The sequence below is a fragment of the Leptonychotes weddellii genome, chromosome 1 (assembly GCF_054177405.1).
Source record: "Leptonychotes weddellii isolate Sample4059 chromosome 1, ASM5417740v2, whole genome shotgun sequence".
Taxonomy (NCBI): Eukaryota; Metazoa; Chordata; class Mammalia; order Carnivora; family Phocidae; genus Leptonychotes; species Leptonychotes weddellii.
In genome coordinates, this window is record NC_138369.1 from 192132313 (window position 1) to 192158236 (window position 25924).

At 42.5% G+C, this 25924-nt stretch overlaps 1 protein-coding gene across 4 annotated transcripts in view; it reads right to left on the minus strand.

The window, feature by feature from the left end:
* The window catches only part of MCM3AP (minichromosome maintenance complex component 3 associated protein), a 51937-nt gene that overhangs the window by 17285 nt on the left and 8728 nt on the right, over positions 1-25924 (minus strand). For 2 of the 4 annotated variants that reach the window (XM_081800885.1, XM_081800891.1), the window contains exons 7-20: positions 24692-24831; positions 22226-22423; positions 21637-21905; positions 20423-20585; positions 18197-18357; positions 16868-17109; positions 16337-16566; positions 15089-15189; positions 10124-10255; positions 9606-9719; positions 3086-3238; positions 1563-1760; positions 886-954; positions 671-805 (exon numbers count right to left, since the gene is read on the minus strand). In XM_081800885.1, coding sequence (XP_081657011.1) covers positions 671-805; positions 886-954; positions 1563-1760; positions 3086-3238; positions 9606-9719; positions 10124-10255; positions 15089-15189; positions 16337-16566; positions 16868-17109; positions 18197-18357; positions 20423-20585; positions 21637-21905; positions 22226-22423; positions 24692-24831 — 2305 coding nt within the window. Of the gene's footprint in view, positions 1-670; positions 806-885; positions 955-1562; positions 1761-3085; positions 3239-9605; positions 9720-10123; positions 10256-15088; positions 15190-16336; positions 16567-16807; positions 17110-18196; positions 18358-20422; positions 20586-21636; positions 21906-22225; positions 22424-24691; positions 24832-25924 lie in introns of all 4 variants that reach the window. The other 2 variants (XM_081800881.1, XM_081800874.1) reach the window with 1 other exon arrangement.

Consider the following 25924-nt stretch of genomic DNA (forward strand, 5'->3'; position numbering starts at 1 on the left):
AGAGAGTAGGACTCCATTCATATAGGATGTCTAGAAAAGGAAAACGCATGGAAGACAGGAAACATATTAGTGGTTTCCAGGCGCTAACAACAGGGAGGAATGATGAGTAACTGCTAATGGATATGGGATTTCTTTGTAGGTAAAAAATGTTCTGGAATTAATGGTGATAGCTGTACCACTCTGTAAATATTAAAAACCAGTGAAACAGAAACTTTAAAGGGGTGGAATTTATAACATGTGAATTACATGTCAATAAAATTGTTAAAAAGGAAAAGTAATATGTTCTGCTTTAAAGTGACTTCTAGAAGCAGTTTGGTTACAGGAAATAATGCCGTGTCAATTTCTTGGATTTTTTTTTTTAAATGCCGGGTTTTTTTTCTTAAAAAAAAAAAAGGGGAGTATAGCAAACTATAGTCACCTGTCTTCCCCAAGAATCTACAATGAAGCAAGCTCTAATCAATATACCTCAGCATAGCTTTAAATGAGGATCAACTCTTAAAATGCTCTTGGGCCCAGTTTACAGAGTAAAAATTTAAATAATCTAAAGTGTCAACTTCAACTCACAAAACAGACTACAAGTCCCTCATGGCTGATGCTCTCGGAGAAGTCACTCCGCCTCCTGAAGTCACTTTCTCAACCTCAGAGCCCAGAGAGGGAAACCCTTCCTGACCTGCCAGGACTCCCTGGGGACTGCTCTTCTCCATCAGGCAACACCAGCACCAGTTTCCAAAACACACGCTCCCGCCTCCCAGGGAGGTGCTTGGCCACAAGGGACGGCAGGTCCAGGGGCACCCAAACCGCGTCACTGGAAGGGACAGAGCACAGAGGGTAAGCCAGTGCACAAGCCCAGGCAGGAGCAGCACGCACGCTGGGGGTATAACAGACCTCAGCAGTTGCTTGTAGAAGTGCTGAACCTTCATCTGGTGCGCCGTCTTATTTCTGAGCCACCTTAACCTACAAAGAAAGGAGAAGGACACTGCCTGCATGAGGCCAGCTCAGTGCCCATGCAAGGAGCTTGATAACTTACTTACCGATGTTCTGAGTGGGAAGTAACGGGTTAGTAGTGTCTCCTGATGGGAAATGCTTAGGAGACCAAGAAAACTTTTGCTGATAAAGAAACCAATTAGTCAAAGGACTTGTTCGTTCCACAAATATCAAGCAATTATCTATTGTCCCTAGTGCCAGCCATGGGAGATGAACAGTATACAGATAAAAATTCTGCCCTCTAGAACACACTCATGGGGACAGAAGAACCTCCACCAACAAGAATGGACATGGTATATCCATAAGACCAGAAGAGAAACAGGTGACTCTTAGTAAGATTCAATTACCAGGCCCTGAGTGTTTGAAGTGGAAAAGGCACATGAAATCAAAGCATGTAGAATATGTCCTACGTCCAGAACCTGAGGGGAAGACAACCTTCAGGAACACAACCCTGCATCTGTCTTCACTTTCTCTGATTCCACCCATCTTCCCTCCAAGTGCACACATTAATCCATGCTCTCTATAAAGCCAGGTGGGGCAGGGGGGCACTAGGCAGCCATGGCAGGCTGAGTGCTCACCTGGTGCAGGAGATGCCCACTGTTCCTGCATGGCCCAGGTCCAGAAGGCCCTTGGCCAAGTTCTCCTCAGCAATGGGGCACTCTGCACTGGGCACCAATGCCCTCAGCCGGTCGTTCATATCCACACAGCAGGGTGCTGCAGGGAAGGCTCGCATCTGGCGCCTCAGTTTCTTCCGGGCTGCGACGGCTTCCCTCCACCTGGAAGATACACCACCATATCATCACTGGATATTTTAAAGTTCACTACAGGGACAAAGGCAAAAACACAGTGCAGTGCTACAACATACGGAAGCAACGTTTTCTGGCAACGTTTAGGTCTTTCTCAGCAACAGTCCTCAAACTAAGAAATGAATCAGAATGAAAATTAATACTCAGGCACAGGAAAGGCATGACAGCAGAGGAGTGGTGGTGAACAACAAAACTAGGGAACTTAAATTAAGCACTAAAGCTGAACAATCTTTGGAAGCCAATTTGGCAATATGGATACAAATATAAGATACATATATACTTTGCCCCAGCAAATACCACTGATGGGAATTTATCTCCAGGTATGTGTACACCTCTGTGAAATGTTTGTACAAGGACAGTCACTGCAGTACTCTTCGTCATGGCTAAAAAGAAAAGCCACGTGAAAGTCCAGCAACTGAGAACCAGGTAGGTCATTTATGGTGCCTCCGACACCTGGAAGAGCCCAATATGCTGTTGTGCTTAGGCCTCCACCTGACCTCAAATGGAGGAAAAAAGGTTAGCACAGAGTAGAGAACACGCTGTCATCTGTCCTAACCACCACAAAAAAGGGCAGAAGGCTCTGGATGGGTACTCAGCAGCTGCTTCTGAGGAGGAAAATGGGGGTCTCTTGTGAAATAGACACTCTTTCTCCCTCTATTCCCTCTTATATGGTTGAAACTTCAAGGTACACTGTTATTTATTTTAAATGAAACTATGAAATGAATCACCACACAACATGCATAGTACATGCCCAGTTTAAAGATTAATGATAAATTAAACAGCCACATACTTCCATCCAATTAAGAAGCAGTGGCCATGACCAGCACTGGGCCCTGCTCAATCACACACCCTCTCACTCCCAAAGGTAACCACTATGCAAAGTTTATGTTCACCATTTTCCTTTTCTTTAGAGTTATACTACTATGTATAAATTTAAAACAATCTGGTTTGACTATACACTGTACATTGTACACATTTCCCTAAGAATTGCTTTTTCACTATAAATTGTTTTAGAAATTCATCTATGTGGGTGCATACAGCTAGAATTTGTTTGGCTTATTCATGGCCATCTCTCTGTGTTGAGAGCAGTGGGTAAATGAAAGAAAGCAACCTATAAATACTTGTTGAAATACAGAACAGCTCCCAGTCTAATTCCTTACTTATCCCCTTAGCATCTACCCTTTAGGAAGGAACATGTTTCACATGTGTATATAATTGACTATTTCTGAAAGTATAATCTTGTCAAAGGCTTTCCCCATGTGCATCCATTTCATGTGTAAGGACATAGGACTCACCGCTGGAGATACTTGCAGAAGCACTGAAGTTCCTGGAGGGTCTCCTTTGCAGTCTGGAAAATTTCTTCCCCGAGAAACAAGTCCACCAGGTGGGCACAGACATCCTCACAGCAACGGGCCATGCGGACCCTCTGGTCTGTCTCCACTGCACTCCTACAGAAGAGAGCAATCAGGATAGGGACACTGCACCCAGGGCCCACACACACTGAGGGCTTGTCCTATAAAATGGCAAGACCTACATCCTTACTGTTGAAATGTAATTATGTCTCTGGCACAAGAGAAACTCTCTGTCAAATAAATAAAATCTTTAAAAAAAAAAAAGAGAAGCTTTGAGATTTTCATTTTACTTAATGTACAGACACCTGAAAAGATAGAGCAAAAAAGAACAAAAGCAGTACAGGGTACCAGATCACAGGTCCAACAGAGCCCTTGCAAATAGTCAATAAGTAAACCTTTATCTTAATAAAATAGTTACAAAATTTAATTTTTAAGTGACCAATAAGACAACTACAACACCTTCTCATCAGCTGTATCTGATGTTTGCAATTAGAAGTGCCTCAAGTACATGACAGCCGGCAGCCAAGACTGGCAGCCCATGTTTCACATGGCAGTGGCCCTCAGATAAACCAATATCTAAAAGAAGATTTTTATGACAAAATTCTGTCAACCAAGGGAACACAGAAAATGTTATCAAATACATTTAGTCACAAAATCAAAGTAGCTTAAACAAGCAAGACGTGTTTCCAGTAGCCATCCTCTGTGGCAGATGGAGACAGCCCTGGTGCTGAGCTGAAGCCCAGGTCTCCCAGGACTGTAGGAAAATGTATCAGCAAGTCCTAGCTCTTAATATATTTCCTAACACTCCTTCCTGGGATTAAGAATAGACATCGATCCATCACTTATGAGGTCTCATGCTTATAGTAAACAGGGAAATAGACTCCCATTTATTAAAGAAGGAAAGAAACATTATTTAAACAAAACACTTCAGAGGTGCATGGGTGGCTCAGTCGTTAAGCGTCTGCCTTCGGCTCAGGTCATGATCTCAGGGTGCTGGGATCGAGCCCCGCATCAGGCTCCCTGCTCCGCGGGAAGCCTGCTTCTCCCTCTCCCACTCCCCCTGCTTGTGTTCCCTCTCTCGCTGTGTCTCTGTCAAATAAATAAATAAATAACCTTTAAAAAAGGGGTGCCTGGTTGGCTCAGTTGGTTAAGCGACTGCCTTGGCCTCAGTCATGATCCTGGAGTCCCGGATTGAGTCCCGCATCGGGCTCCCTGCTCAGCAGGGAGTCTGCTTCTCCCTCTGACCCTCCCCCTCTCATGCTCTCTCTCTATCTCATTCCCTCTCTCAAATAAATAAAATCTTAAAAAAAAAAAAACCTTTAAAAATAATAATAATAAAAATTAAAAAAACACTTCAGCCTCCTGGCTATGTCCTCCATCTGCACTGGAATCTGTGCTCTATACTAATATAGCTCATCACTTTCAAGGCTACCTCAGGGGAGCTTAAGCACAAAGACAGATTTCCCTGCACACTGAACTTCTTTCTACCCTGAAGCTTGGAGGTAAAATCAATAAAGTTCTTAAGTGACCATCAACTTAATACACACTACTGTACACATAAGATGTTATATATGAGCCTCGTGGTAACCACAAATCAAAAACCTATAATAGAGGGGTGCCTGGGTGGCTCAGTCAGTTAAGCATCTGCCTTCGGCTCAGGTCATGATCCCAGAGTCCTGGTATCGAGCCCCACGTCAAGCTCCTTGCTCAGCGGGGAGCCTGCTTCTCCCTCTCCCTCCACCTGCCATTCCCCCTGCATGTGTTCACTCGCTCACTCTCTCTGTCAAATAAATAATAAATAAAATCTTTAAAAAATAAAACCCATAATAGATACACAAAAAATAAAGAGAAAGGAATCCAAGCATATTATTAATGAAAGCCATCAAACCACAAGTGAAGAGAGAAGAAAGGAACAGAGAACTATAAAAAAAAAAAAAAAAAAACAACAGAATGCAATTAACAAAATGGCAATAAGTACATACCTACCTATCAGTAATTACTTTAAATGTAAATGCTTTAATCAAAAGACATAGGGTGACTGAATGGATTTAAAAAACAAGATCCATCTAACATGCTGCCTACAAGAGACTCACTTCAGACCTAAAGACATAGAGACTGAAAGTGAAGGGGTGGAAAACATACACTACGCAAATGGAAGTGGGAAAAAAAGCCTAGGTAGCAATACTTATATCAAACAAAGTGACTTTAAAACAAAGACCATAGTAAGAGACAAAAAAGTACAGTACATAATGATAAAGGGAACAATCCAAGAAGAAGACATAACAATTGTAAATATCTATATACCCAACATGGGAGCACCTAAATACATAAAGCAAATATTAACATACATAAAAGGAGAAATTCACAGTAATACAGTAATGATAGAGGACTTTAAAATCACATTTACATCAATGGATAGATCAGACAGAAAATCAACAAGGAATCAGTGACTTTGAACAACACATGAGACCAGTTAGACCTAACAGACATATATGGAACATGCCATCCAAAAACAGCAGAATACACATTCTTTAAGTGCACATAGAACATTCTCCAGGATAGATCACTTGTTAGGCCACAGAACAAGTCTCAATAAATTTAAGAAGACTAAAATCATATCAAGCATCTCTTCTAAACACAACAGTATGAAACTAAAAATCAGAAACAAGAAAAAAATCTGGAAAGAACATAAACAAATGGGGGCTAAACAACAGGCTACTAAACACTAAATGGGTCAACCAAGAAATCAAAGAAATTAAAAAAGTACATGGAGACAAATGAAAATGAAAACACAATAGTCCAAAATCTTTGGGATACAGCTGTTCCAAGAGGGAAGTTTATAGTGATAGAGGCCTACCTCAAGAAATAAGAAAAATCTCATATAAACAACGTAACCTAAAAGAGCTAGGGGGAAAAAAGAACAAACAAAACCCAAAGCTTGTAGAAGGAAAGAAGTAATAAAGATTAGAGCAGAAATAAATGAAACTGAGAGTAAACACAAAATAGAAAAGATCAATAAAACCAAGAGCTGGTTCTTTAAAAAGATAAACAAAATTGATAACCCTTTAGGCCAGACTCATCAAGAAAAAGAGAGGACTCAAAATCAGAAACGAAAGAAGAGACGTAACAACTCACACCACAGAAATACAAAGGTTATAAGAAAATACTACGATAAATGATATGCCAACAAACTGGACAACCTAGAAGAAGTAGATAAATTCCTAGAAACATACAATCTTCTAAAACTCAATCAGGATGAAATAGAAAATTTGAGATTACTAGTAATGAAATTGAATCAGTAATCAAAAAACTCCCAACAAACAAAAGTCCAAGACTAGATGGCTTCACAGGTAAATTCTATCAAAAATGTCAATAAGGGTTAATACCTATTATTCTCAAACTATTCCAAAAAATAGAAGAGAAAAGAAAACAGTCTATAAATGTAGAAACGTTCATTCTACAAAGCCAGCATTATCCTGATACAAAAACAATGACACTACAAGAAAAGAAAACTACAGGCCAATATCCCTGACGAACACAGATGCAGAAACCCTCAACAAAATATTAGCAGACTGAATTCAACAATACATTAAAAAAATAATTCACCACAATCAAGTGGAATTTATTCCAGGGATGCAAAGGTGGTTCAATATTTGCAAATCAATATGACACACCACATTAACAAAAGAAAGGATAAAAACCATATGATCATCTCAATAGATGCAGAAAAAGCATTCGACAAAATACAACACCCATTCATGATAAAAACCCTCAACAAAGTATGTTTAGAGGGAACACATTTCAACATAATAAAGGCCATATATGAAAAACCCACAGAAACATCATATTCAATGCTGAAAAACGAGAGCTTTTCCTCTAAGATCAATAACAAGTCAAGGATGCCACTCTCACCACTTTTTTCCAACACAGTCCTGGAAGTCCCAGCCACAGCAATGAGACAAGAAAAAGCAATAAAGACATCCAAATTGGTAAAAAAGAAGTAAAACTGTCACTATTTGCAGATGACATGACACTACATATAAAAAATCCTAAAGACTCCACCAAAAAACTATCAGAACTGATAAATGAATTCAATAAAGTTTCAGGATATAAAATTAATACACAGAAATTTGCTGCATTTCTATACACTAATAACGAAGTAGCAGAAGGAGAAATTAAGAAAACAATCCCATTTACAGTTGCACCAAAAAAAATAAAATACCTAGGAATAAATTTAATCGAGGAGGTAAAAGACCTATACTCTGAAAACTTTAAAACACTGATTAAAGAAACTGAAGATGACACAAACAGAAAGGTATTTCTTGCTCATGGGTTGAAAGAATTAATACTGTTAAAATGTCCATACTACCCAAAGCAGTCTACAGATTCAATACACTCCCTATCAAAATACCAATAGCATTTTTCACAAAACAAAAACAAATAATCCTAAAATTTGTATGGAACCACAAAGACCTTGAATAGTCAAAACAATCTTAAGAATAACAAAGTTGTAAGTATCACAATCCCAAATTTCATAATGTGTGACAAAACTACTATAATCCAAAATAGTATGGTACTGGAACAAAAAGAGACACAGAGATTAATGGAATAGGATAGAGGGCCCATACCTATATAGTCAATTGTCTTTAAACAAAGGGGGAAGGAATATACAATGGAGAAAAGACAGTTTTCAACAAATGGTGTAGGGAAAACTGGATAGCTACATGTATAGGAATGAAACTATACCACTTTCTCACACCACATGCTAAAAGAAACAAAATGGATTAAAGACCCAAGTGTGAGACCTGAAACCTTAAAACTCCTGAAAGAAAACACAGGCAGTATCTCTTGGACATCAGCCTTAGCAACATATTTATGGATATGTCTCCTCAGGCAAAGGAAACAAAAGCAAAAATAAACTACTAAGATTATACCAAAATAAAAAGCTTTTGCACAGTGAAGGAAACCATCAGCAAAACAAAACAAAAAGGCGACCCAGTGAATGGGAGACGATATCTGTAAATTACATATCCAATATGGATGGGGTTAATATCCAAAATACATAAAGAACTTACATAACTCACCACAGGCAGAGGACCTGAATATATATTTTTCCAAAGACATATATATGGCCAACAGACATATGAAAAGATGTTCAACATCACTAATCATCAAGGAAATGTGAATCAAAACCATAATGAGATATCACCTCAGTCAGAATGACTAGAATCAAAAAGACAAATAGTAATGTTGGCCAGGATGTAGAGAAAAGGGAACCCTTGTCTACTATTGGTGGGAATGTAAATTAGTACAACCATTGTGGAAAACAGTATGGAGGCTCTTCAAAAAATTAAAACTTAAAACACCATATGATCCAGTATTCTACTACTGGGTAGTAGAATATCTTACCCAATATCATTATCTTACCCAAAGATATTGAAAACTAATTTGAAAAGATACATGCACCCCTATGTTTATAACAGCATTATTTATAATAGCCAAGATATAGAAACAACTTAAGTATCTATAGATACATAAATAAAGATATGGTGTGTGTGGGGGTGTGTGGGTGTGGGTGTGGGTGTGTGTGTGTGTGTAATGGAATACTACTAGGCCATCAAACAAGAATTAGAGCTTGCCATTTGCAACAACATGGATGGACATAGAGAATAATGTACTAAGTGAAATAAGACAGAAAAAGACAAACACCATATGATTTCACTTATATGTGGAATCTAAAAAACAGAACAAAGAAATAAACAAAAACAGACTCTTAAATACAGAGAGCTGGTGGTTGCCAGAGGAGAGGTGGGGGGCGGGGAATGAGTGAAAGAGTGAAATAAAGAGGATTAAGACATACAAACTTCTAGTCAAAACATAAATAAGTCACAGAGATGAAAAGTACAGCATAGGGAATAGAGTGAATAATAAATACTGTAATAATGTTGTATAGTAACAGGTGGTGAATACACTTATCATGGTAAGCACTGAATAATTTATAGAACTTTCGAATCAATATGTTGTACATCTGAAGCTAATATAACATTGCATGTTAATTATACTTTAAAAAAAAGAAGTTAATAAAATTCTTAAATGAGATACCTCAAAAAAATCTTTTAACACAGGAAACAAGAGAAAGGATCTTCTACTTGAGAAAAACTAACAGTAAATACCTCGGTGTGTAGAAGACTACCAGTGAATTATTTTGCTAACAGACACTTCCCTACAACCAGTGCAGGATCCACAGTGAGGTCAAGAGTGTAAGTGAGGCCCTCTCTGGAGGCAACACACACTCAAGAACAAGAATGGCATTTTACTGTTTGGCTATCCAAAAGATATGTTCCTTGTCAAAGTGAAACACAGCTAGCCTGAACTGCAGCAGCCTGGCCATAGTGCCTCAATAAACCCCTTCTTTCCCACCACCCTACACCCTTGAACTACAAGATACCAGCACTTCATTTACTTCAACTCTTGGGAGCAGGTTTCCCTCACGCATTCTGTCACAACAAGTTCTGTCAGCTCTGTAGCCAGGCCCTGGCTCAGCTGAGTTAACACCAGTTCTCTCTCTTGTTTCAACCTAAGGGTAAAAGGAAAAAAAAGCACAAGAGTAATGTTTAAGAATAAAAATAAGCGTCAGCACCCTCCCTGACCTCGAAAGTTAGGATTTGAGTTGTGCTGCCTAAGCCGGCAAGCCCCCAACTCTGATCCCACCAGACAAGCCACATAGCCACACACACTCCAGCTCCCCTGACCACCACCCTTCCCCCCTCCAGCTGTGGGGGAAGGCAGCTGCTCACAAGGTGGGTGTGGCCTCGGACCCCCACCCATTACCTGGACTGCAGTGTATGAGGGCGCTGGGTGAACCATGGGTCTGATGCCAGTGCAGTGGACAACAGGAAGAGCATCCCAGGCCAGGGCAGGTTCTGTCCCGTGTCCACACACTCTGACCTCAGGTGCACTGCAAGAACAAGACACACTCACCTCTCCTCTTCAGCCTGCCGCCTCTCCTCCTCCTTTCGCTCCCTTTCCTTAGACACTTCTTCAGCTGCAATGTGCCTCAAAATGCCTGTGGTTGCAGCTGTTAATAGCTCCTCCATAGCAGCATTGGAAACACTAGGGAGAGAAAAGTGAGTATCATTCTAAATAAATAAATAAAAGCCAAGCAAGCCGCATAACTAAACTTCTAATATTGACTAGGAAAAATATATATTTGGCTTTTAGCATAAAAATTAAGCTCATGTCTAAAACACACAATCTATCAAAACTGACTCATGTAGAAAGAGAAAATCTGAATAGACCTATAACTTATGAGATTCACTCAGTATTCATAAACCCCTCCCAACAAAGAAAAGTCCAAAAACACATGGCTTCACCGACAAATTAAACACTTAAGGAAGAACTAACACCAATGCTTCTCAAACTCTTCTAAAAATGTGAAGAGGAAGAAACACTTTCCAACACTTCTGTGAAGCCAGCATTGCCCTGAACCAATACACTAATAACAAAACCAGACAAAGACACTGTAAGAAAACCACAGACCAATATCCCTTAAGGATAATGATACCAAAATCCTCAACAAGATATCAACAAAACAAGATTCAGCAATATATTTAAAGGATTATATAAAATTACCAAATGGGATTTACTACTAGAATGCAAGGATAGTTCAACAAATGAAAAACAATGTAATACAAACATATTAATAAACTGAATGGAAAAAACTCAAATGATCATCCTAATTGATGCAGAAAGAGCATCTGACAAAATTCAGCCCCATTTCACAATAAAAAGCACTCAAAAAACTACAAAAAGAAAGGAATTCCCTCAGCATGATACAGCCTGTATATGAAACAACCACAGCTAACATCATATTCAGATGTGAAACACTGAAAGCTTTTCCTCTAAGACCAGGAACAAGACAAGGATGCCCTATTTGCTGCTTCTATTCAATACTATACTGGAAGTTATAGAAAAATAAAAAACATCCATAACTACAAAGGAAGAAAAAAACTATTATCTATTCATTGAGGACATGATCTTGTATATAGTAAAACCTAAGAAATCCATTCAAAACCTATTAGAACTAATAAACAAGTTTAGCAAGATTGGAATGTAAGGATCAAAAAAATCAGGGGTTCCTGGGTGGCTCAGTTGGTTGGGCATCTGCCTTCGGCTCAGGTCGTGATCCTGGGATGGAACCCCGTGTCAGGCTATCTGCTCAGTGGGGACTCTGTTTGTCCCTCTGCCCCTCCCCCCCATGCTCTCTCTCTCAAATGAATAAAAATCTTTAAAAAAAAAAAATCAATCGTATTTCTATATGCTAGCAATGAACATTCTAAAAGTGAAATTAAGTAAACAATTTGATTTAAAATAGCACTGAAAAGAATAAAGCAATTAGTAATAAATTTAACCAAGGAGATGAAAGACCTATACAATGAAAAGCAGAAAACATTGCTGAAAGAAATAAAGGATGACCTAAACAAATGGAAAGAGAGCCCATGTAGATAGACGAGAAGACTTTTTTTTTTTAAGTAATCTAAGCCCAACATGGGGCTCAAATTCACAACCCCAAGATCAAGAGAGTCACATGCTCTATCGACTGAGCCAGCCAGGTGCCCCTAGACTGGAAGACTTAACGTTAAGATGTCAAAACTACCCAAAGCAATCTACAGATTCAATACAATCACTATCAAAATCCCAGAAGCATTTTTGTAGAAATAGAAAAACTCATCCCAGGGGCGCCTAGCTGGCTCAGTTGGTTAAGCATCCGACTCTTGATTTCGGATCAGGTCATGATCTCAGAGTCGTGAGATCCAGCCCCAGGTCAGCCTCTGCACTGGGCATGGAGCCCGCTTAAGATCCTCTCTCTGCCCCCCACCCCCGCTCGCTCACTCTCTCTCAAAAAAAAAGAAAGAAAAACTCATCCTAAAATTTCATATGGAATTTCAAGGGACACCAAATAGTGGAACGTTCTCAAAAAAGAGAAACAAAGTTGAAGGACTCATGCCTTGTGATTTCAAAACTTACTACAACTTACTACAAAGCTATGCAATCAAAACAATGGTATTGGCATAAAAACAGACATATGGACCGACAGAGCAGAATAGAGAATCCAGAAAGAAACCCTCACATATATGACCAGTTGATTTCCAACAAGGGTGCCAAGACCATTCAAAGAGGAAAAGATAGTCATTTCAAAATACAAAGAATATATACAAAAGAATGGTGTTGGACCATATATGAAAATGAAACCAACATGGAACAAAAATCTAAACTTAAGAGTTAAAACTATAATTTTCTCAGAAGAAAACACAGGAAAATATTCATAACATTGGATTTGGCAATTTCTTGAATATGAAACCAAAAGTACAGGCAACAAAAGAACAATTAGATAAAATGGACTACATAAAACTTAAGACTTCTGTGCACCTAAGGACACTATCAAGAAAGTAAAAAGACAATCCAAACAGAAAAGACATTCCCAAACAGAATAGGAAAAAATGTTTGAAATCATGTATCTGAAAAGGGATTAATATCCAGAAAATAAATGAACTCCTACAAACTCAACAAAAAACAATTAAAAATGGGCAAAGGACATATACAAAGGCAAATAAGCACATGAAAACAGGCTTAACATCATTACTCATTAGGGAAATGCACACCAAAACTACAACAAGATACTACTCTGCACCCTTTATGATGACTACAATAAAAAAAATTTTAGGGCGCCTGGGTGGCTCAGTCGGTGAAGCACCTGCCTTCGGCTCAGGTCATGATCCCAGGGTCCTGGGATCAAGCCCCACATTGAGTTTCCTGCTCAGTGGGCAGCCTGCTTCTCCCTCTCCCTCTGCCTGCTGCTCCCCCCACCTGTGCACTCGCTCTCTGTCAAAACCTTTAAAAAATTTTTTTTAACGATGATACTGTATATTGGCAAGAATGTAGAGAAAATGGAACCCTTGTGCACTGCTGGTGGGAATATAAAATGGTGCAGCCACTGTGGAAAACAGTTTGGAAGTTTTTCAAAAATTAAAAAAAGATCATATGATCTAGTAAGTCCACTCCTAGGCATATGCACGTAAGAACTGAAAGTAGAGACTCAAATAGTTATTTGTACAGCAATGTTCACAACAGCATTATTCACAATAGTCAAAAGGTGGAACTAACCCCAAGTGTCCATCAACAGATGAATAAACAAAATGTGTATATACATGTGTATATGTGTTTATGCAGTTTACCCCTGAAAAACACGGGTTTGAACTGCACAGGTCCACTCACACATACAATACTGTAAGTGTATTTTCTCTTCCTTATGATTTTCGTACTAACGTCTCCTTCCCTCTAACTTACTTTACTGTAAGAATGCAGTATATGATACACATAACACACACAATATGTGTTAATCGACTATTAATTGCTATCAGTAAGGCTTCCAGTCAACAGTAGGTTACAATTACTTAAGATTTTGGGTAGTCAAAAGTTATACTTGGATTTTCGACTGCACAGGGGGTCAGCACCCCTGACCCCCCACGTTGGTCAAAGGTCAACTGTATACTTTAATGCAGTATTATTCAGCCATAAAAAAGGAATGAAATGCTAGTATGGGGCTATATCCAAGAGATGCACTTGAAGACATTTTTGTGTCTAAAAAAATCCGGACAAATACTGTTACGATATCACTCATGTGAGGTACCTAAAAGAGGCAAACTCATAAAGACAGAAAGTAGGACAGACGCTACCAGGAGCTAGGGAGAGAGGAGAATGGGATATTATTATTTAACGGGTATAGTTTGTTTGGGATGATGAAAAAGTTCCGGAAACAATGGTGATGGATACACAACACTGTTAATGTACTTAATGCCCTGAGTCGTATGCTTAAAAATGGTTAAGGTGGTTAATTTTGTTATGCACATTTTATCACAATAAAATAAAGCCAATGGAAATCGTATTTATTTTTAATTCAACCAGAAAGTATCTGACTCCAGTAAAAGAAAATGAATCAAACCTATTGAAAAGATTAACTTTTTTTTTTTTTTTAAAGATTTTATTTATTTATTTGACAGAGAGAGAGACAGCGAGAGAGGGAACACAAGCAGGGGGAGTGGGAGAGGGAGAAGCAGGCTTCCCGCCGAGCAGGGAGCCCGATGCGGGGCTCGATCCCAGGACCCTGGGATCATCACCTGAGCCGAAGGCAGACGCTTAACGACTGAGCCACCCAGGTGCCCAAAGATTAACTTTTTAATAAAAAGATGACTTTAGAGTCATCTACATTTATACTAGGTGAAATTATACTTTTTAATCATTGTGTGATTTCATGTGTAATAGGATTTTTAAAACATGTTTGAAATCCTTAAAATAATCTGATTTACTAAATCGATTAGCTTTAATTAACTTTAAGTTGTTTAAGTCTTAGAAAAATTTTGATTATTAAATTTATTAAGACTATTTAAAATATTAGAATTAGATATATGAAATTTATAACTAGTTGGAAATCTCTAAAGAAATTTCATCATGGTATAAAATGCAAATCATGTAAAATGTTTAAAGGGATTTAATCTGTTAAATTTATAAAGTAAAATTTAATCCAAGATCACATAAAGTGTTTTTAATTTTTAATAGAGAATAAACAAATTTTTATACTCTACTGTATTTTAAAGGCATGTTCAAAGTTCCAGGAAAAACATGTTTTTAATTTACAACTTTAATAAACCTAACATTGCTCAAAAAGCACACACAAACAGAAACTTCATGCCAATGACAAAGAGAAGGTCAGGAACACGACACAATCATACCCACCTAGAGGACAGGACCAACAGTTAAGCCTTTACAAATGGGCAGCTGCAACCTCCTGTCCAAGACTGAGAGCAGCTCTATAAGAAGAAACACGGAGGGATGGGGAACGGCCCCAGGGAGCAAACAGCTTCAGAGCAGGTGGGGCACTGCACTTACCCCAGAGCTGTGTTTGCGAAGGCCGCCCCAGCGGCACCAACCTCCTCACAGTCCCTCTGAAGAACCTCCTGGATGAGCTCATCCACTACTTGAGCCAGGTCCTAAGGAGAGGACAGATCGGGGTCAGAGTGCCGGCAGTGAGAAACACTGCCTCAATCCAGACTGAGCTTAAAACCAAACAATCTAGCCCTACAGCCTAAGGGTACTGAAAACCTTCACAGAGGGTTAGAACTTTGGAGATGGTCTCACGGAGCATCCCCCCGCCCCAGGGCAAAAACATCCTTTCACAACCTCATCAGTGGACACTTGTCTGAGGGAATCTGGGAATCAGCTATGCTGCTTCTGGAAAGGTTTCCTGCTAATGAACGGAGAGAAGCCTTCATCAAAGGACAGGGCAAGCCTGCTGCCTGCTCAACACCCTCCCACGCCGCCCCCCCCGCCACACCACATCCAACACAGTCAGCTTCTCTAACCATTCTCACGATCCTCTCAGGCCTCCTTAACACCCCAGCACCGGCCCAAGCAACAGGGTTGGCGAGCCTGATCCCACAACCTATATGGTAGACAGGCCTTGTTCAACCCCATCGGCGAGCACACAGTGCTGCCTGGGGCCCCACAGGTCCCCAGTCAACACGTCCACTGGCTCTCTCAAGTGAGCAGTGTTGAACATCGCTCAGCAGACACGTCAGGGGTGCAAGACGGCACTGGGACAGGAAGCAATGAAGTGCTGTTCTGACGACCGTGACAAAGATGGGGGCTCTGCACCGAGCCTGCGGGGTCAGCCCCAGCTCTGCCACCCGCAGCTGAGGGGCTGCAGGCAGGGCCTCTCCCTGGACCCCTCGTGGGAGACCAGGCAACACAGTCCACTCCATAGGGCAGAGGCTGGTCCACAGAGACCCACCTGTCTGCAGAGCCCTCAGTGCAAGACAGGACTTCGTTCAGCCCTCACGTTATGGCCACAAAAACCCTGCCACGCCTTCTCCAATATCTGAGCTGTGGCCCTTCAAGCAGACACAGGCAACAAGCTAGGTGGCCTGGTGCAGCCCTAAGCTCGGAGCCCCAGGCACCTTGTCAGAAAGACCAAGGCTTAAGCCTCCACGGCCAGGGCCCTGAGACCCGCCCCAGCTGGCACTCAGAATATTTTAGAGCCACAGGCGACCACCTCTGTGGGTTCGATCTACAGTATCAGACACCATGGTGACACTTGTACCACGGGCTCCTCAGCGCCCTAACCCGAACATTCCTTACCGCATCCGAGTACGAAGGTACAGGCCTTGGAGGAAGCAATTCGGGCTGCACAGGGGGCTGGAGGGGGGGCTGCACAGGGGGCTGGAAGAGGCTAGGCGCTGTGCTCGGGGTCGGTGCTGGGAGGTGAGGCAGAGAAGCTGGTGTGGGCGCAGGGGTGGGAAGAGGCTGCTGGAGGAGAGCGGGCGGCGGTACATCTGCCTCTGCCCCACACGCCTCTCCTTTCCCCCCACCTGGAAGGGAACAGGCAAGTGCAGGCACTTAAGACAACCCCTGGGCACCCACAGTGACCCTAAGGGCTGGCTACCCTCCCGAGCAATGTCACAGGGGACAGTGTGAGCTTCATCAGTGGGAACCAAGCACCGTGACATCAAAGAGCCATTCAGGCCATTCTTGAGAGGGGAGAAGTATCTGAGCACTGAGCCAATACCACCCGCCCCACCCCCACCCACAAAATAAAACAGATGCTCCTACCTCCAGAGAGGCTTCCTGGAGGGGCAATGCTACTTCCCTCATGCAACTGCAGCTTCTCACCTACTGCGTCCGAGCTGGGTCTCTGGGTGCCCACAGGCAGCTCTGCAGCCAGGCTCTCCCCAATGTACTTGTTCTGGGAGTTGAAGCTGCACACGGGAGTGTGACGAGGGATGGGGGGCAATGGCCCTCCACTCACAATCTCCCCAACCGACACGGTCATCTTCCTGGTAATGAACACCGACTTCCTGGCCTTGGATAAGCCCTCTGGTTCCAGGAACGAGGACCGGTTCAGCTCAACACAGCTACCCAGACCACAGAGAACCCAGAGAAGCGTTACATCGGTGAGAAGCCAATCGTCACCTCTCAGCGCCCAGCAGCAATGCTGGAAGCCCTGTCCCCATCACTGGGTCACCCCACAACCACGTGTAAGTGAAGAGGGAGGCAGTAAAGGCTGATCTGGTGTCCCAGCCCACAGTACCCACAGCTGCCAGCCTGGACGTTGCCCTGTGACATGGGAGTCTCCTGGCCCACTTGTACGCAGCCCTACGTGGAACAGCACACACCTGCATGCTCCTGTCTTATTCCAAAGCCGCATGTTTCTGTGAGGACAGGCCTGCAGGAAGCAGACAGGAAGGGGCTGGCAATGAGGAGTGAAGAGGAGGGAAGGGCTAGAGAAACAGCAACTTGGAACAAGACATGGTGCACGTTATGCTGCCATTTACAAGGAGAGGGTCCACGAGTTTCATCAGGTTCTTAAAACACTGACTCCAGGAGCGCCTGGGTGGCTCAGTCGTTAAGCGTCTGCCTTCGGCTCAGGTTATGGTCCCAGGGTCCTGGGATCGAGCCCCGCATCGAGCTCCCTGCTCAGCGGGAAGCCTGCTTCTCCCCTCCCCCACTCCCCCTGTTTGTGTTCCCTCTCTCGCTATGTCTCTCTCTGTCAAATAAATAAATAAAATCTTTAAAAAAAACAAACAAACAAACAAAACACTGACTCCAAGCAGCACAGAAGCCCCTGGCCTGGCCCACTAGTGCCTGTCTGGGCCACCACAGGTCGGCAGTGGTAGTCACTGGCCAGCAGAAGTCATCCTCGAGAGAAAGAATAAGGAAGACCCTAACCTTTACCTTTAATTTCTTCAGTATCTTATGAAAAGCACTGATTTTAAAATTGCAAAGAAATAGGTCTGAACACCAATCCGCTAACAAGCAGTGTCTGATCTGGGGATGCTCCCCAGCCCATTCTGAGCCTCGCTGTGTTCACCTGCACCCCAGGGAGGCAGCATGCAGAATGGGCCCTCTCTGGGGCCTGGCACGTAGCTGCACTTCCCAGCCCTTTATCAGAACTAAAAGAGAAAAAAAAAGAGAGGTCCCGCAGCCACCCTCTGCTCTTACCCATCAGAGACAGTCAGACCATAGTAGTTCAGGAAGTCTGTGGCCTCGTCACAGTCTCTGAAGAGCAGCATGCGCACCACGCCATCCAAGGGAAAGACAGTGGAGCGTTGCGTGCTCACAGTGTACGCGATGTTGAGCGCTCGGAGAGCATCTTTGCGGATCTGAAGAGAGAAGCAAAATCACTGCAGTGTTAAGGAGCCAGTCATTCCGTGACCACAAAATGCTACCGTGGGAGACAGGGTCCTGCTACTGCTCAGTCCCTCTGGAAAGCAATCTGGTACTAAGAGGCCCAAGCTTAGCAATCACCAGGGGATTTGCTCAGCAGAAGATGCCCAGAAATGCATGTGAAACAGTCTCATACACAGGAATGGTTAGGGACGCCTGGGTGGCTCAGTCGGTTAAGTGTCTGCGTTCGGCTCAGGTCATGATCACGGGGACCTGGGATCGAGCCCCACATCAGGCTCCTTGCTCAGCAGGGAGCCTGCTTCTCCCTCTGCCTGCCACTTCCCCAGCTTGTGTGTGCACACGCGCTCTCTCTGACAAATAAAATCTAAAACACACACACCCACACAAGAAACCCTAGAAGACAAGTCATCCATCAGCAGAGCATGTGGAAGGTCAACTGTGCACTATCCACTTGACAAAAAGCTCTGTGGCACTAAAAATTATCACAGAGATGATAGAGTGCCATGGAAAAATGCAGAAATGGCATGGAATTCGTAAGAAGTACTTTAAAAAAAGAAGACAGGAAAAACAGGAAAATGTTAACAAAACTTGTATGTGGGTCTAGGACTCTGAGTGACCCTTGCTTCCTCTTGCAGTGTTCTTCAATTCCAACAGTGTTTATCAAGTATTTATTTCTTATCTGGCATTGTTAACGTGCAGCACGCAACAATGAACAAAGCAAAATCCCTGCCCCCAGAACTGATGTGTTAGGGAGAGACCAACAACAAACAAACTGAACCCGTGACATACACAGTACATTTAACGGTGACAGTGCACCAGAGGAAGGCAGAGGAGGAGGGCAGGCAGGCAGGGTGGGCTCTGCTGAGAAGATAGCAGCCGAGCCAAGACCTGAAGAAGGTGAGCACCATATGGCTCTGTGAGGAGAAAGAACAGCAGTGAGAACAGCAAGTGCAAAGGCCCTGAGGCAGTAGTGGGCTGGAGTTGGAGGGACAGGAAGCATCACAGCAGGTGGAGCTGAGCAAGGGAGCCTATGGGACCAGGTCAAACACTGCGTTTCTCTAAAGTACTTAGATGTCTTTTTTGTTTCAAGTTATTAAAACGGGCACAAATGGCCAATATTCTAAGAACATTACATAATCATTCTGAAAACAGTAGCTATCAGTTTTATGTATTGAATGTACAGAGTTCCCCAAATGGCATGTTGTTAAAAATCTTTTCATTTGTTCCAGAATTTCAGTGCTATTGGCAATTATAAGACAGGACAATGAACACACCTGAAGAAGACCCTCCGCCTGGGCTATGACCGTGGGCTTAGTCACCGTTTACCAAAGGACTTGATGTGTGACCAAAGAAGAAAAACAACCTGGAGTCATAGAGCCAGCTGACCAAGTCCTAAGAGCCCCCCCACACACACACCCCCACCCCGGCAGCCTCCTCCCCACCCAGAGGACCCCTTGCAGCTGGGAGGCAGCACAGTGCATGCACTGTCAGGGGGCTAGGGCTGAAGACCTGACTTGGGGAATTTTGAGACCAGGCATTCATACCCTACGTAAAGCACCAGGTAAGACATGGGTCTTCCCCAGGTTTGCAACCCCAAGGCACAGCACAGTACTCAACAAGGAGCAGGCCCTTAAGATAAGTATTGAAATGGATTCAGCATCATCAGGTTCACTCCAAAAATTCAGATTAATAACACTTAAGAATTTTTAAGTCAGGGACTTTGCATGTGCAATTTTTGATTTTTGGTTTGTTTCCAAGGAAAATGATAGTGCTGAACTCAAGTCATATCATTCTAAAGAGATTTCTCTGATCTAAACTTAATAATAGTATTTTCTATCATACAGCTTTTTCCACCCGCGGTCCACGGCGCCAGCCTCTGTGACACAAGGTAATGCGGCAACATCCTCTGGGGGTGGCTGCAATGCTTACATGAGAGTTAGCCTGGATCCGCTAAAATGTTCTCGGAATAGAGAAGCACTTAAACGCCAAAAGTAACGATCTGGTTTCTTCCAATTCTTCAAGTATAGCTACATTACTCACCTGATTAAAGTAACAGTGTAAAAGACAAGCATTCAGATAAGAAGCCGACTGGACCAGTTTGAAAAATCTCACAAAATTATTACTGTTCAATGCAGCAAAGGCCTGAACAGCAAATTTCACTTCAGAGGAATTTCTAACAGCAGGATGGAACTGTTGTACTTCTCTGTTAATTAAAGGAGACAAAGGGGTTAGAATTTTATTTATTTTTTTTCTTTTCCTTTTTTTTTTAAGTAGGCTCCAGGCCCAGCACAGAGCCCAACAGGGGGCTTGAACTCACAACCCTGAGATCAAGACCTAAGCTGAGATCAAGAGTTGGATGCTTAACTGACTGAGCCACCCAGGCACCCCCAATTTTATTTTTAATTAGACAAAATGTCCATGAAAATAGATGTAATTTAAAAAAAAAACAAAACTAAATTTTAACCATACTGAGAAAGAGGGACTTAATGGTGACATCTGCCATTCTATTCAGTTTACTAACTTCAAAGCTGCTGCTCTTGAGCTGGATTGGGAACAATGGTGCTCTCTAAAAAGATGGTAAATAAACAAATTCAAGCAAAAATCAATTTAAGAATTGATTATCAAAGAATTACTTTAATGCCAAATGACTGCCAGCTGTTTTTGATAATGATGACATCTAAAAAACAAAATTTAACTTTGTCTTCCTTTGTAAATAAACAGAGTTGACTGAATCACTCAAGAGAGATACCTATCGGAAAGAGTGGAGCCTATTAAAAAAAAAAAAAAAGAGAGATACCTATCGGGGCTCCTAGGTAGCTCAGTCGGTAAGCACCTGACTCTTGGTTTCAGCTCAGGTCGTCCGTGATCTCAGGGTCATGAGATCAAGCCCCATTTGGGCTCCCCGCTCAGTGGGGAGTCTGCTGGAGATTCTCTCTCCCCCTCTGCCCCTCCCCCCGCTTGCATGCTTTCTCTAAATAAATAAATAAAATCTTAAAAAAAAGGGGGGGGGGCACCTGGGTGGCTCAGTAGGTTAAGCGGCTGCCTTTGGCTCAGGCTGTGATCTCAAGGTCCTAGAAGAGAGCCCCGCATCTGGCTCCCTGCTTCTCCCTCTCCTTCTGCCCCTCATGCATACACTCTCTCTCTAATAAATAAATAAAATCTTAAAAAATATAAATAAAGTCTTTAAAAAAAAAACAAAACAAAACCCTGCCTTTTTATATAGCTTAGGCTAGCTTCCAAATTTGAAAGTTTACCTTAGGATGTCCCCCTTGTTGAGATTGAGCAGAACGTTGTAGCCCTGGAACTCAGCTTCGCTGGCACAGGACACACCCTTGTTTCTCAGGTCCTGGTACATCTCCTTCAGACTTTGAAGGCACTTGGTCATGTTCTCATTATTGATCTTGGCATCAAAGGAGGACATGGGCTCCTCACACATGAAGTGGGCACAATGGATATGGAACCGGGTACACTTCTCAATCAGGGACACCGTCACAGGGTCACACAAGTGCTGCTGTGTGATGTCCTGGCCACAAGCAAGAGGGAGTATTACACACACACACACCCCTTACATACATATGTGTCTTGTATACACACAGATTACACACATGTATTTCCATGCATTGGGAACAAACGATTAGAAGAATCGTGATTACCTGAATTTCTCATATGTCAATTTCAAACAAAGCCCATGAAGCACATTTTAACAGGACTTTGTAATGATTTTAAATAACAGCATTTTTTTTTACACAGATGAAATATAACTGAGTAAAATGAAAAGAAATCTTGCTTCAACTTTGGAATTCACATGCATTTTCTAATTTTCTGATTAGAAGCGGCTGATACCTTCCGTATGCCCCGTGTGCGGTTCCACACGAAGTCATACCAGTCCCGCAGGCTGCCCTCCTTCTGGTCCATGATCTGAGTCACCAAGTAGTCCATGGTCCTGCTGAGCACTGCCGAGGGCCGCAGCTCATGCGGGAGGGGCTCTTCCTGATCAGCAGAAGAGCGGCTGTATTCCTTCACAGCTGCCGCGTGGTCCACCTGGGGACACACAGTCAGGGCAAAGAGCTAGGTGTCAGGTGCTGGGCCAGCCTCCCCACAGCTGCGCCTTAAAACGAGGAGGAAAATCACCCACATACTCATACAAGATCAATACCACAGAATATAATTTTAAAATGTAAAATTTGGGGCGCCTGGGCGGCTCAGTTGGTTGGGCGACTGCCTTCGGCTCAGGTCGTGATCCTGGAGTCCCGGGATCGAGTCCCGCATCGGGCTCCCTGCTCAGCGGGGGGTCTGCTTCTCCCTCTGACCCTCCCCCCTCTCATGCTCTCTCTCTCATTCTCTCTCTCTCTCAAATAAATAAAATCTTTCAAAAAAAAAAAAGACTTTAAAAAAAAATGTAAAATTTGGAGCGTCTGGGTGGCTCAGTCAGTTAAGCGACTGCCTTCAGCTCAGGTCATGATCCTGGAGTCCCGGGATCGAGTCCCACATTGGGCTCCCTGCTCGGCAGGGAGCCTGCTTCTCCCTCTGACCCTCCTCCCTCTCATGCTCTCTGTCTCTCATTCTCTCTCTCTCAAATAAATAAATAAAATCTTAAAAAAAAAAAAAGACTTTAAAAAAAAAATGTAAAATTTGGGGTGCCTGCGTGGCTCAGTTGGTTGAGCGACTGCCTTTGGCTCAGGTCATGATCCTGGAGTCCAGGGACTGAGTCCCGCGTCGGGCTCCCTGCTTGGCGGGGAGTCTGCTTCTCCCTCTGACCCTCCCCCCTCTCATGCTCTCTCTCATTCTCTCTCTCTCTCTCAAATAAATAAAATCTTTCAAAAAAAAAAAAAAGACTTTAAAAAAAATGTAAAATTTGTTTGAAGGTAATGATCAAAATTCAAAAACAAACAAGAAACTTATTTTTGACAAATACAATGAGGAGCGAAGAAGCAGAAGTAATGTAAGTGGGGGCGCCTGGCTGGCTCAGTCAGTGGAGTGTGAAATTCTTGATCTCAGGGTTGCAAGTTCAAGCCAACACTGGGTGCAGAGATTACTTAAAAATTAAAAAAAAGAAGGAAGGTAAGTAGAGATATACCTGCATGGTTCCAAGGGCAGAGGTGTGACAGGTAAAGGACTCTGAAGCATTGTAACAGACCTCAGCCACACTCAAACCCCAAAGTTAAGTCCACACAGACTAGAAAGGAAACGGAGACAGCAGCAGGAGCCTTGCAGGGCATAGGCCTGGAGCTGTCCCACCTGCAAAGGAGGCTGAAGACACGTGGCCAAGGGCAGAAGACCCGATGTCCCCAGGACTGGGCATCCACCGTAAGCCAGCATGACCGTCTCCTGAGGCAGGGGCCTCTGCTGTGACACCCGTACCCAGCCGAGGGCCCCACACTGGGCAAGGGCAACTTAGAACCGCCAGCCAAGGGGCACTCAGCTGGCTCAGTCCGTGGAGCATGTGACTGTCGATGTAAGAGTTATAAGTTCAAGCCCCACCTTGGGTGTAGACATTAGTTAAAAATAAGATCTTTAAAAAACAACAACAACAAAAAACCCCACCAAACAAGAGAGAAGTCCGCAAGCAAAATTAACAAAGAGGAAAAAGGATCTAAAATGATGCAGATTTCCCAGGGAACAATTTGGGAATATGCATTAGCACACACATGGTTCAGGAACCTGAAGAAAGGTCACACCCTTAGGATCTATCAAAAGGAAATAATCTACGTACCTTAGACTTGTTACACACAATATGCCCAATAGACTTATTAATGAAATTTAAATATCTAGTGATTGCAAAATGGGAAGTTTTGACAGAGCTACCTAATCAAATAATAGGCTGTTGTTTAAAAAATGCTGATAGAGTTTATCAGAAAAGAAAACGTGATACTATTTTAAGTGAAAAGGATTCATTCAGAATTGCACCTAGAGCATAATCTCACTGTGCAAAACACAAACACAGAAAAGGATAGGAAGAAAATTGTGAAAAGAAAACAGAAATGAAAAGAAACTTTTAATCTATGAAACAAATCTGTATCTACAGCTATACCTTAGAGTACCTTGGGGTCCAATTATCCTATATAAGATTATTTAGTACACACCTCACAGTACAATTTAATATGAATGTTAATAGTAGCCACCCCCTAAATCCCTGCCACCCTCTAAAAAGGTAAACGCCCAAATCAAGTATCAATATGTACCGAAATTATAAAAGAATAATTTCTTTTTATAGAAAAGAAACCACCTCCTATATAGCCCACCTCCACCCTGAAGATTAATTACGGACAGCGGCCTAGAGAGGAACACCACGAGGACACGGGGCTCCACCTGGTCAGTCCCTGGGACCACTTCAAACACGCTCAGCTGGCTCCGGGTCTCCCGCATGTACCGCTCCTTTTCAGGACACATATCTGGGCATGTCCCAACAAAAGTCCTCGCTTTGTCCAGGTCGGTTCTTTTCACCCGAGCTAAATGACAAGTAAAAAGTAACGTATCACACAGTTACTAGGATAATAAAAGGAAAAATAAAACTAAAGGCAAATGCCACACACAAATGACAAAGTAAAGCGCTGAAAGGGAAGCATGGCCTATCACATCAGGTACCAGGGCACCCAGAGGCCTCGTCACCCCGCAAAAGCCACAGGTCTGCACTGCATGATGCAGGTGGGGGGCACGCTGATCACTGTCCGTGGCTCCACAGCAGTCTGAACGATAAACAGTCATGCTGCAGTATGTTTGTTAAAAAGATCAATTTGCTAATTGTAAATAGCAAACTCAGTACTTCATCGCTTCTATCTCATTCTGTTTCTGATAGAACAAGAATCACCTAAGAGAACACCTAAGAGAACTTGGGTCCTGAATAAACTACTCTTACTTCCCACAAAATTAAAGTTACAAAAATATCTTTTAAATGAGATGGATTACAACAACTTCAAGCTCAAAATACACACACCTTATTTTTATCTTGAAAAATTTCAACACCTACTAATTTTATTTGGAATATAAAAATCACCATGTCAATGACATAATGTATGACAGCAGCTTTTATTACCATGTTAAGGAAGCACTGTAATTATTCCACTTATTCACAGCTTCTAAAAAGAGTAAAATCCCACAGCTAAATTTAATTTAAAAAAAACTTTGCAGGGGCGACTGGATGGCTCAGTCAGTTAAGTGTCTGCCTTCAGCTCAGGTCATGATCCCAGAGTCCCGGGATCAAGCCCCATGTCAGGATCCCTGCTCAGTGGGGTGTCTGCTTCTCCCTCTCCCTCTGCTGTTCCCCCTTCTCCATTTCTCTCTCTCACTCTCTCTCTCTCTCTCAAATAAATAAATAAATAAAACATTTAAAAAAAAAAAAACTTTGCAAAAAAAGCACAAATACTTTCTCCTTTTATGTGTGGTCATTGCACATATTTTTTTAAAGTTAACAGAATACTTATTTTTTGAATAGGTAATATATTCACATGGGTTATATTCCAAAGGTATAAAAATGTCAAAATAGACCCCCCCACCTTGCTCCCCTCTCTGAGACAACGTGAACAGATCTTTTCATACCTCCAG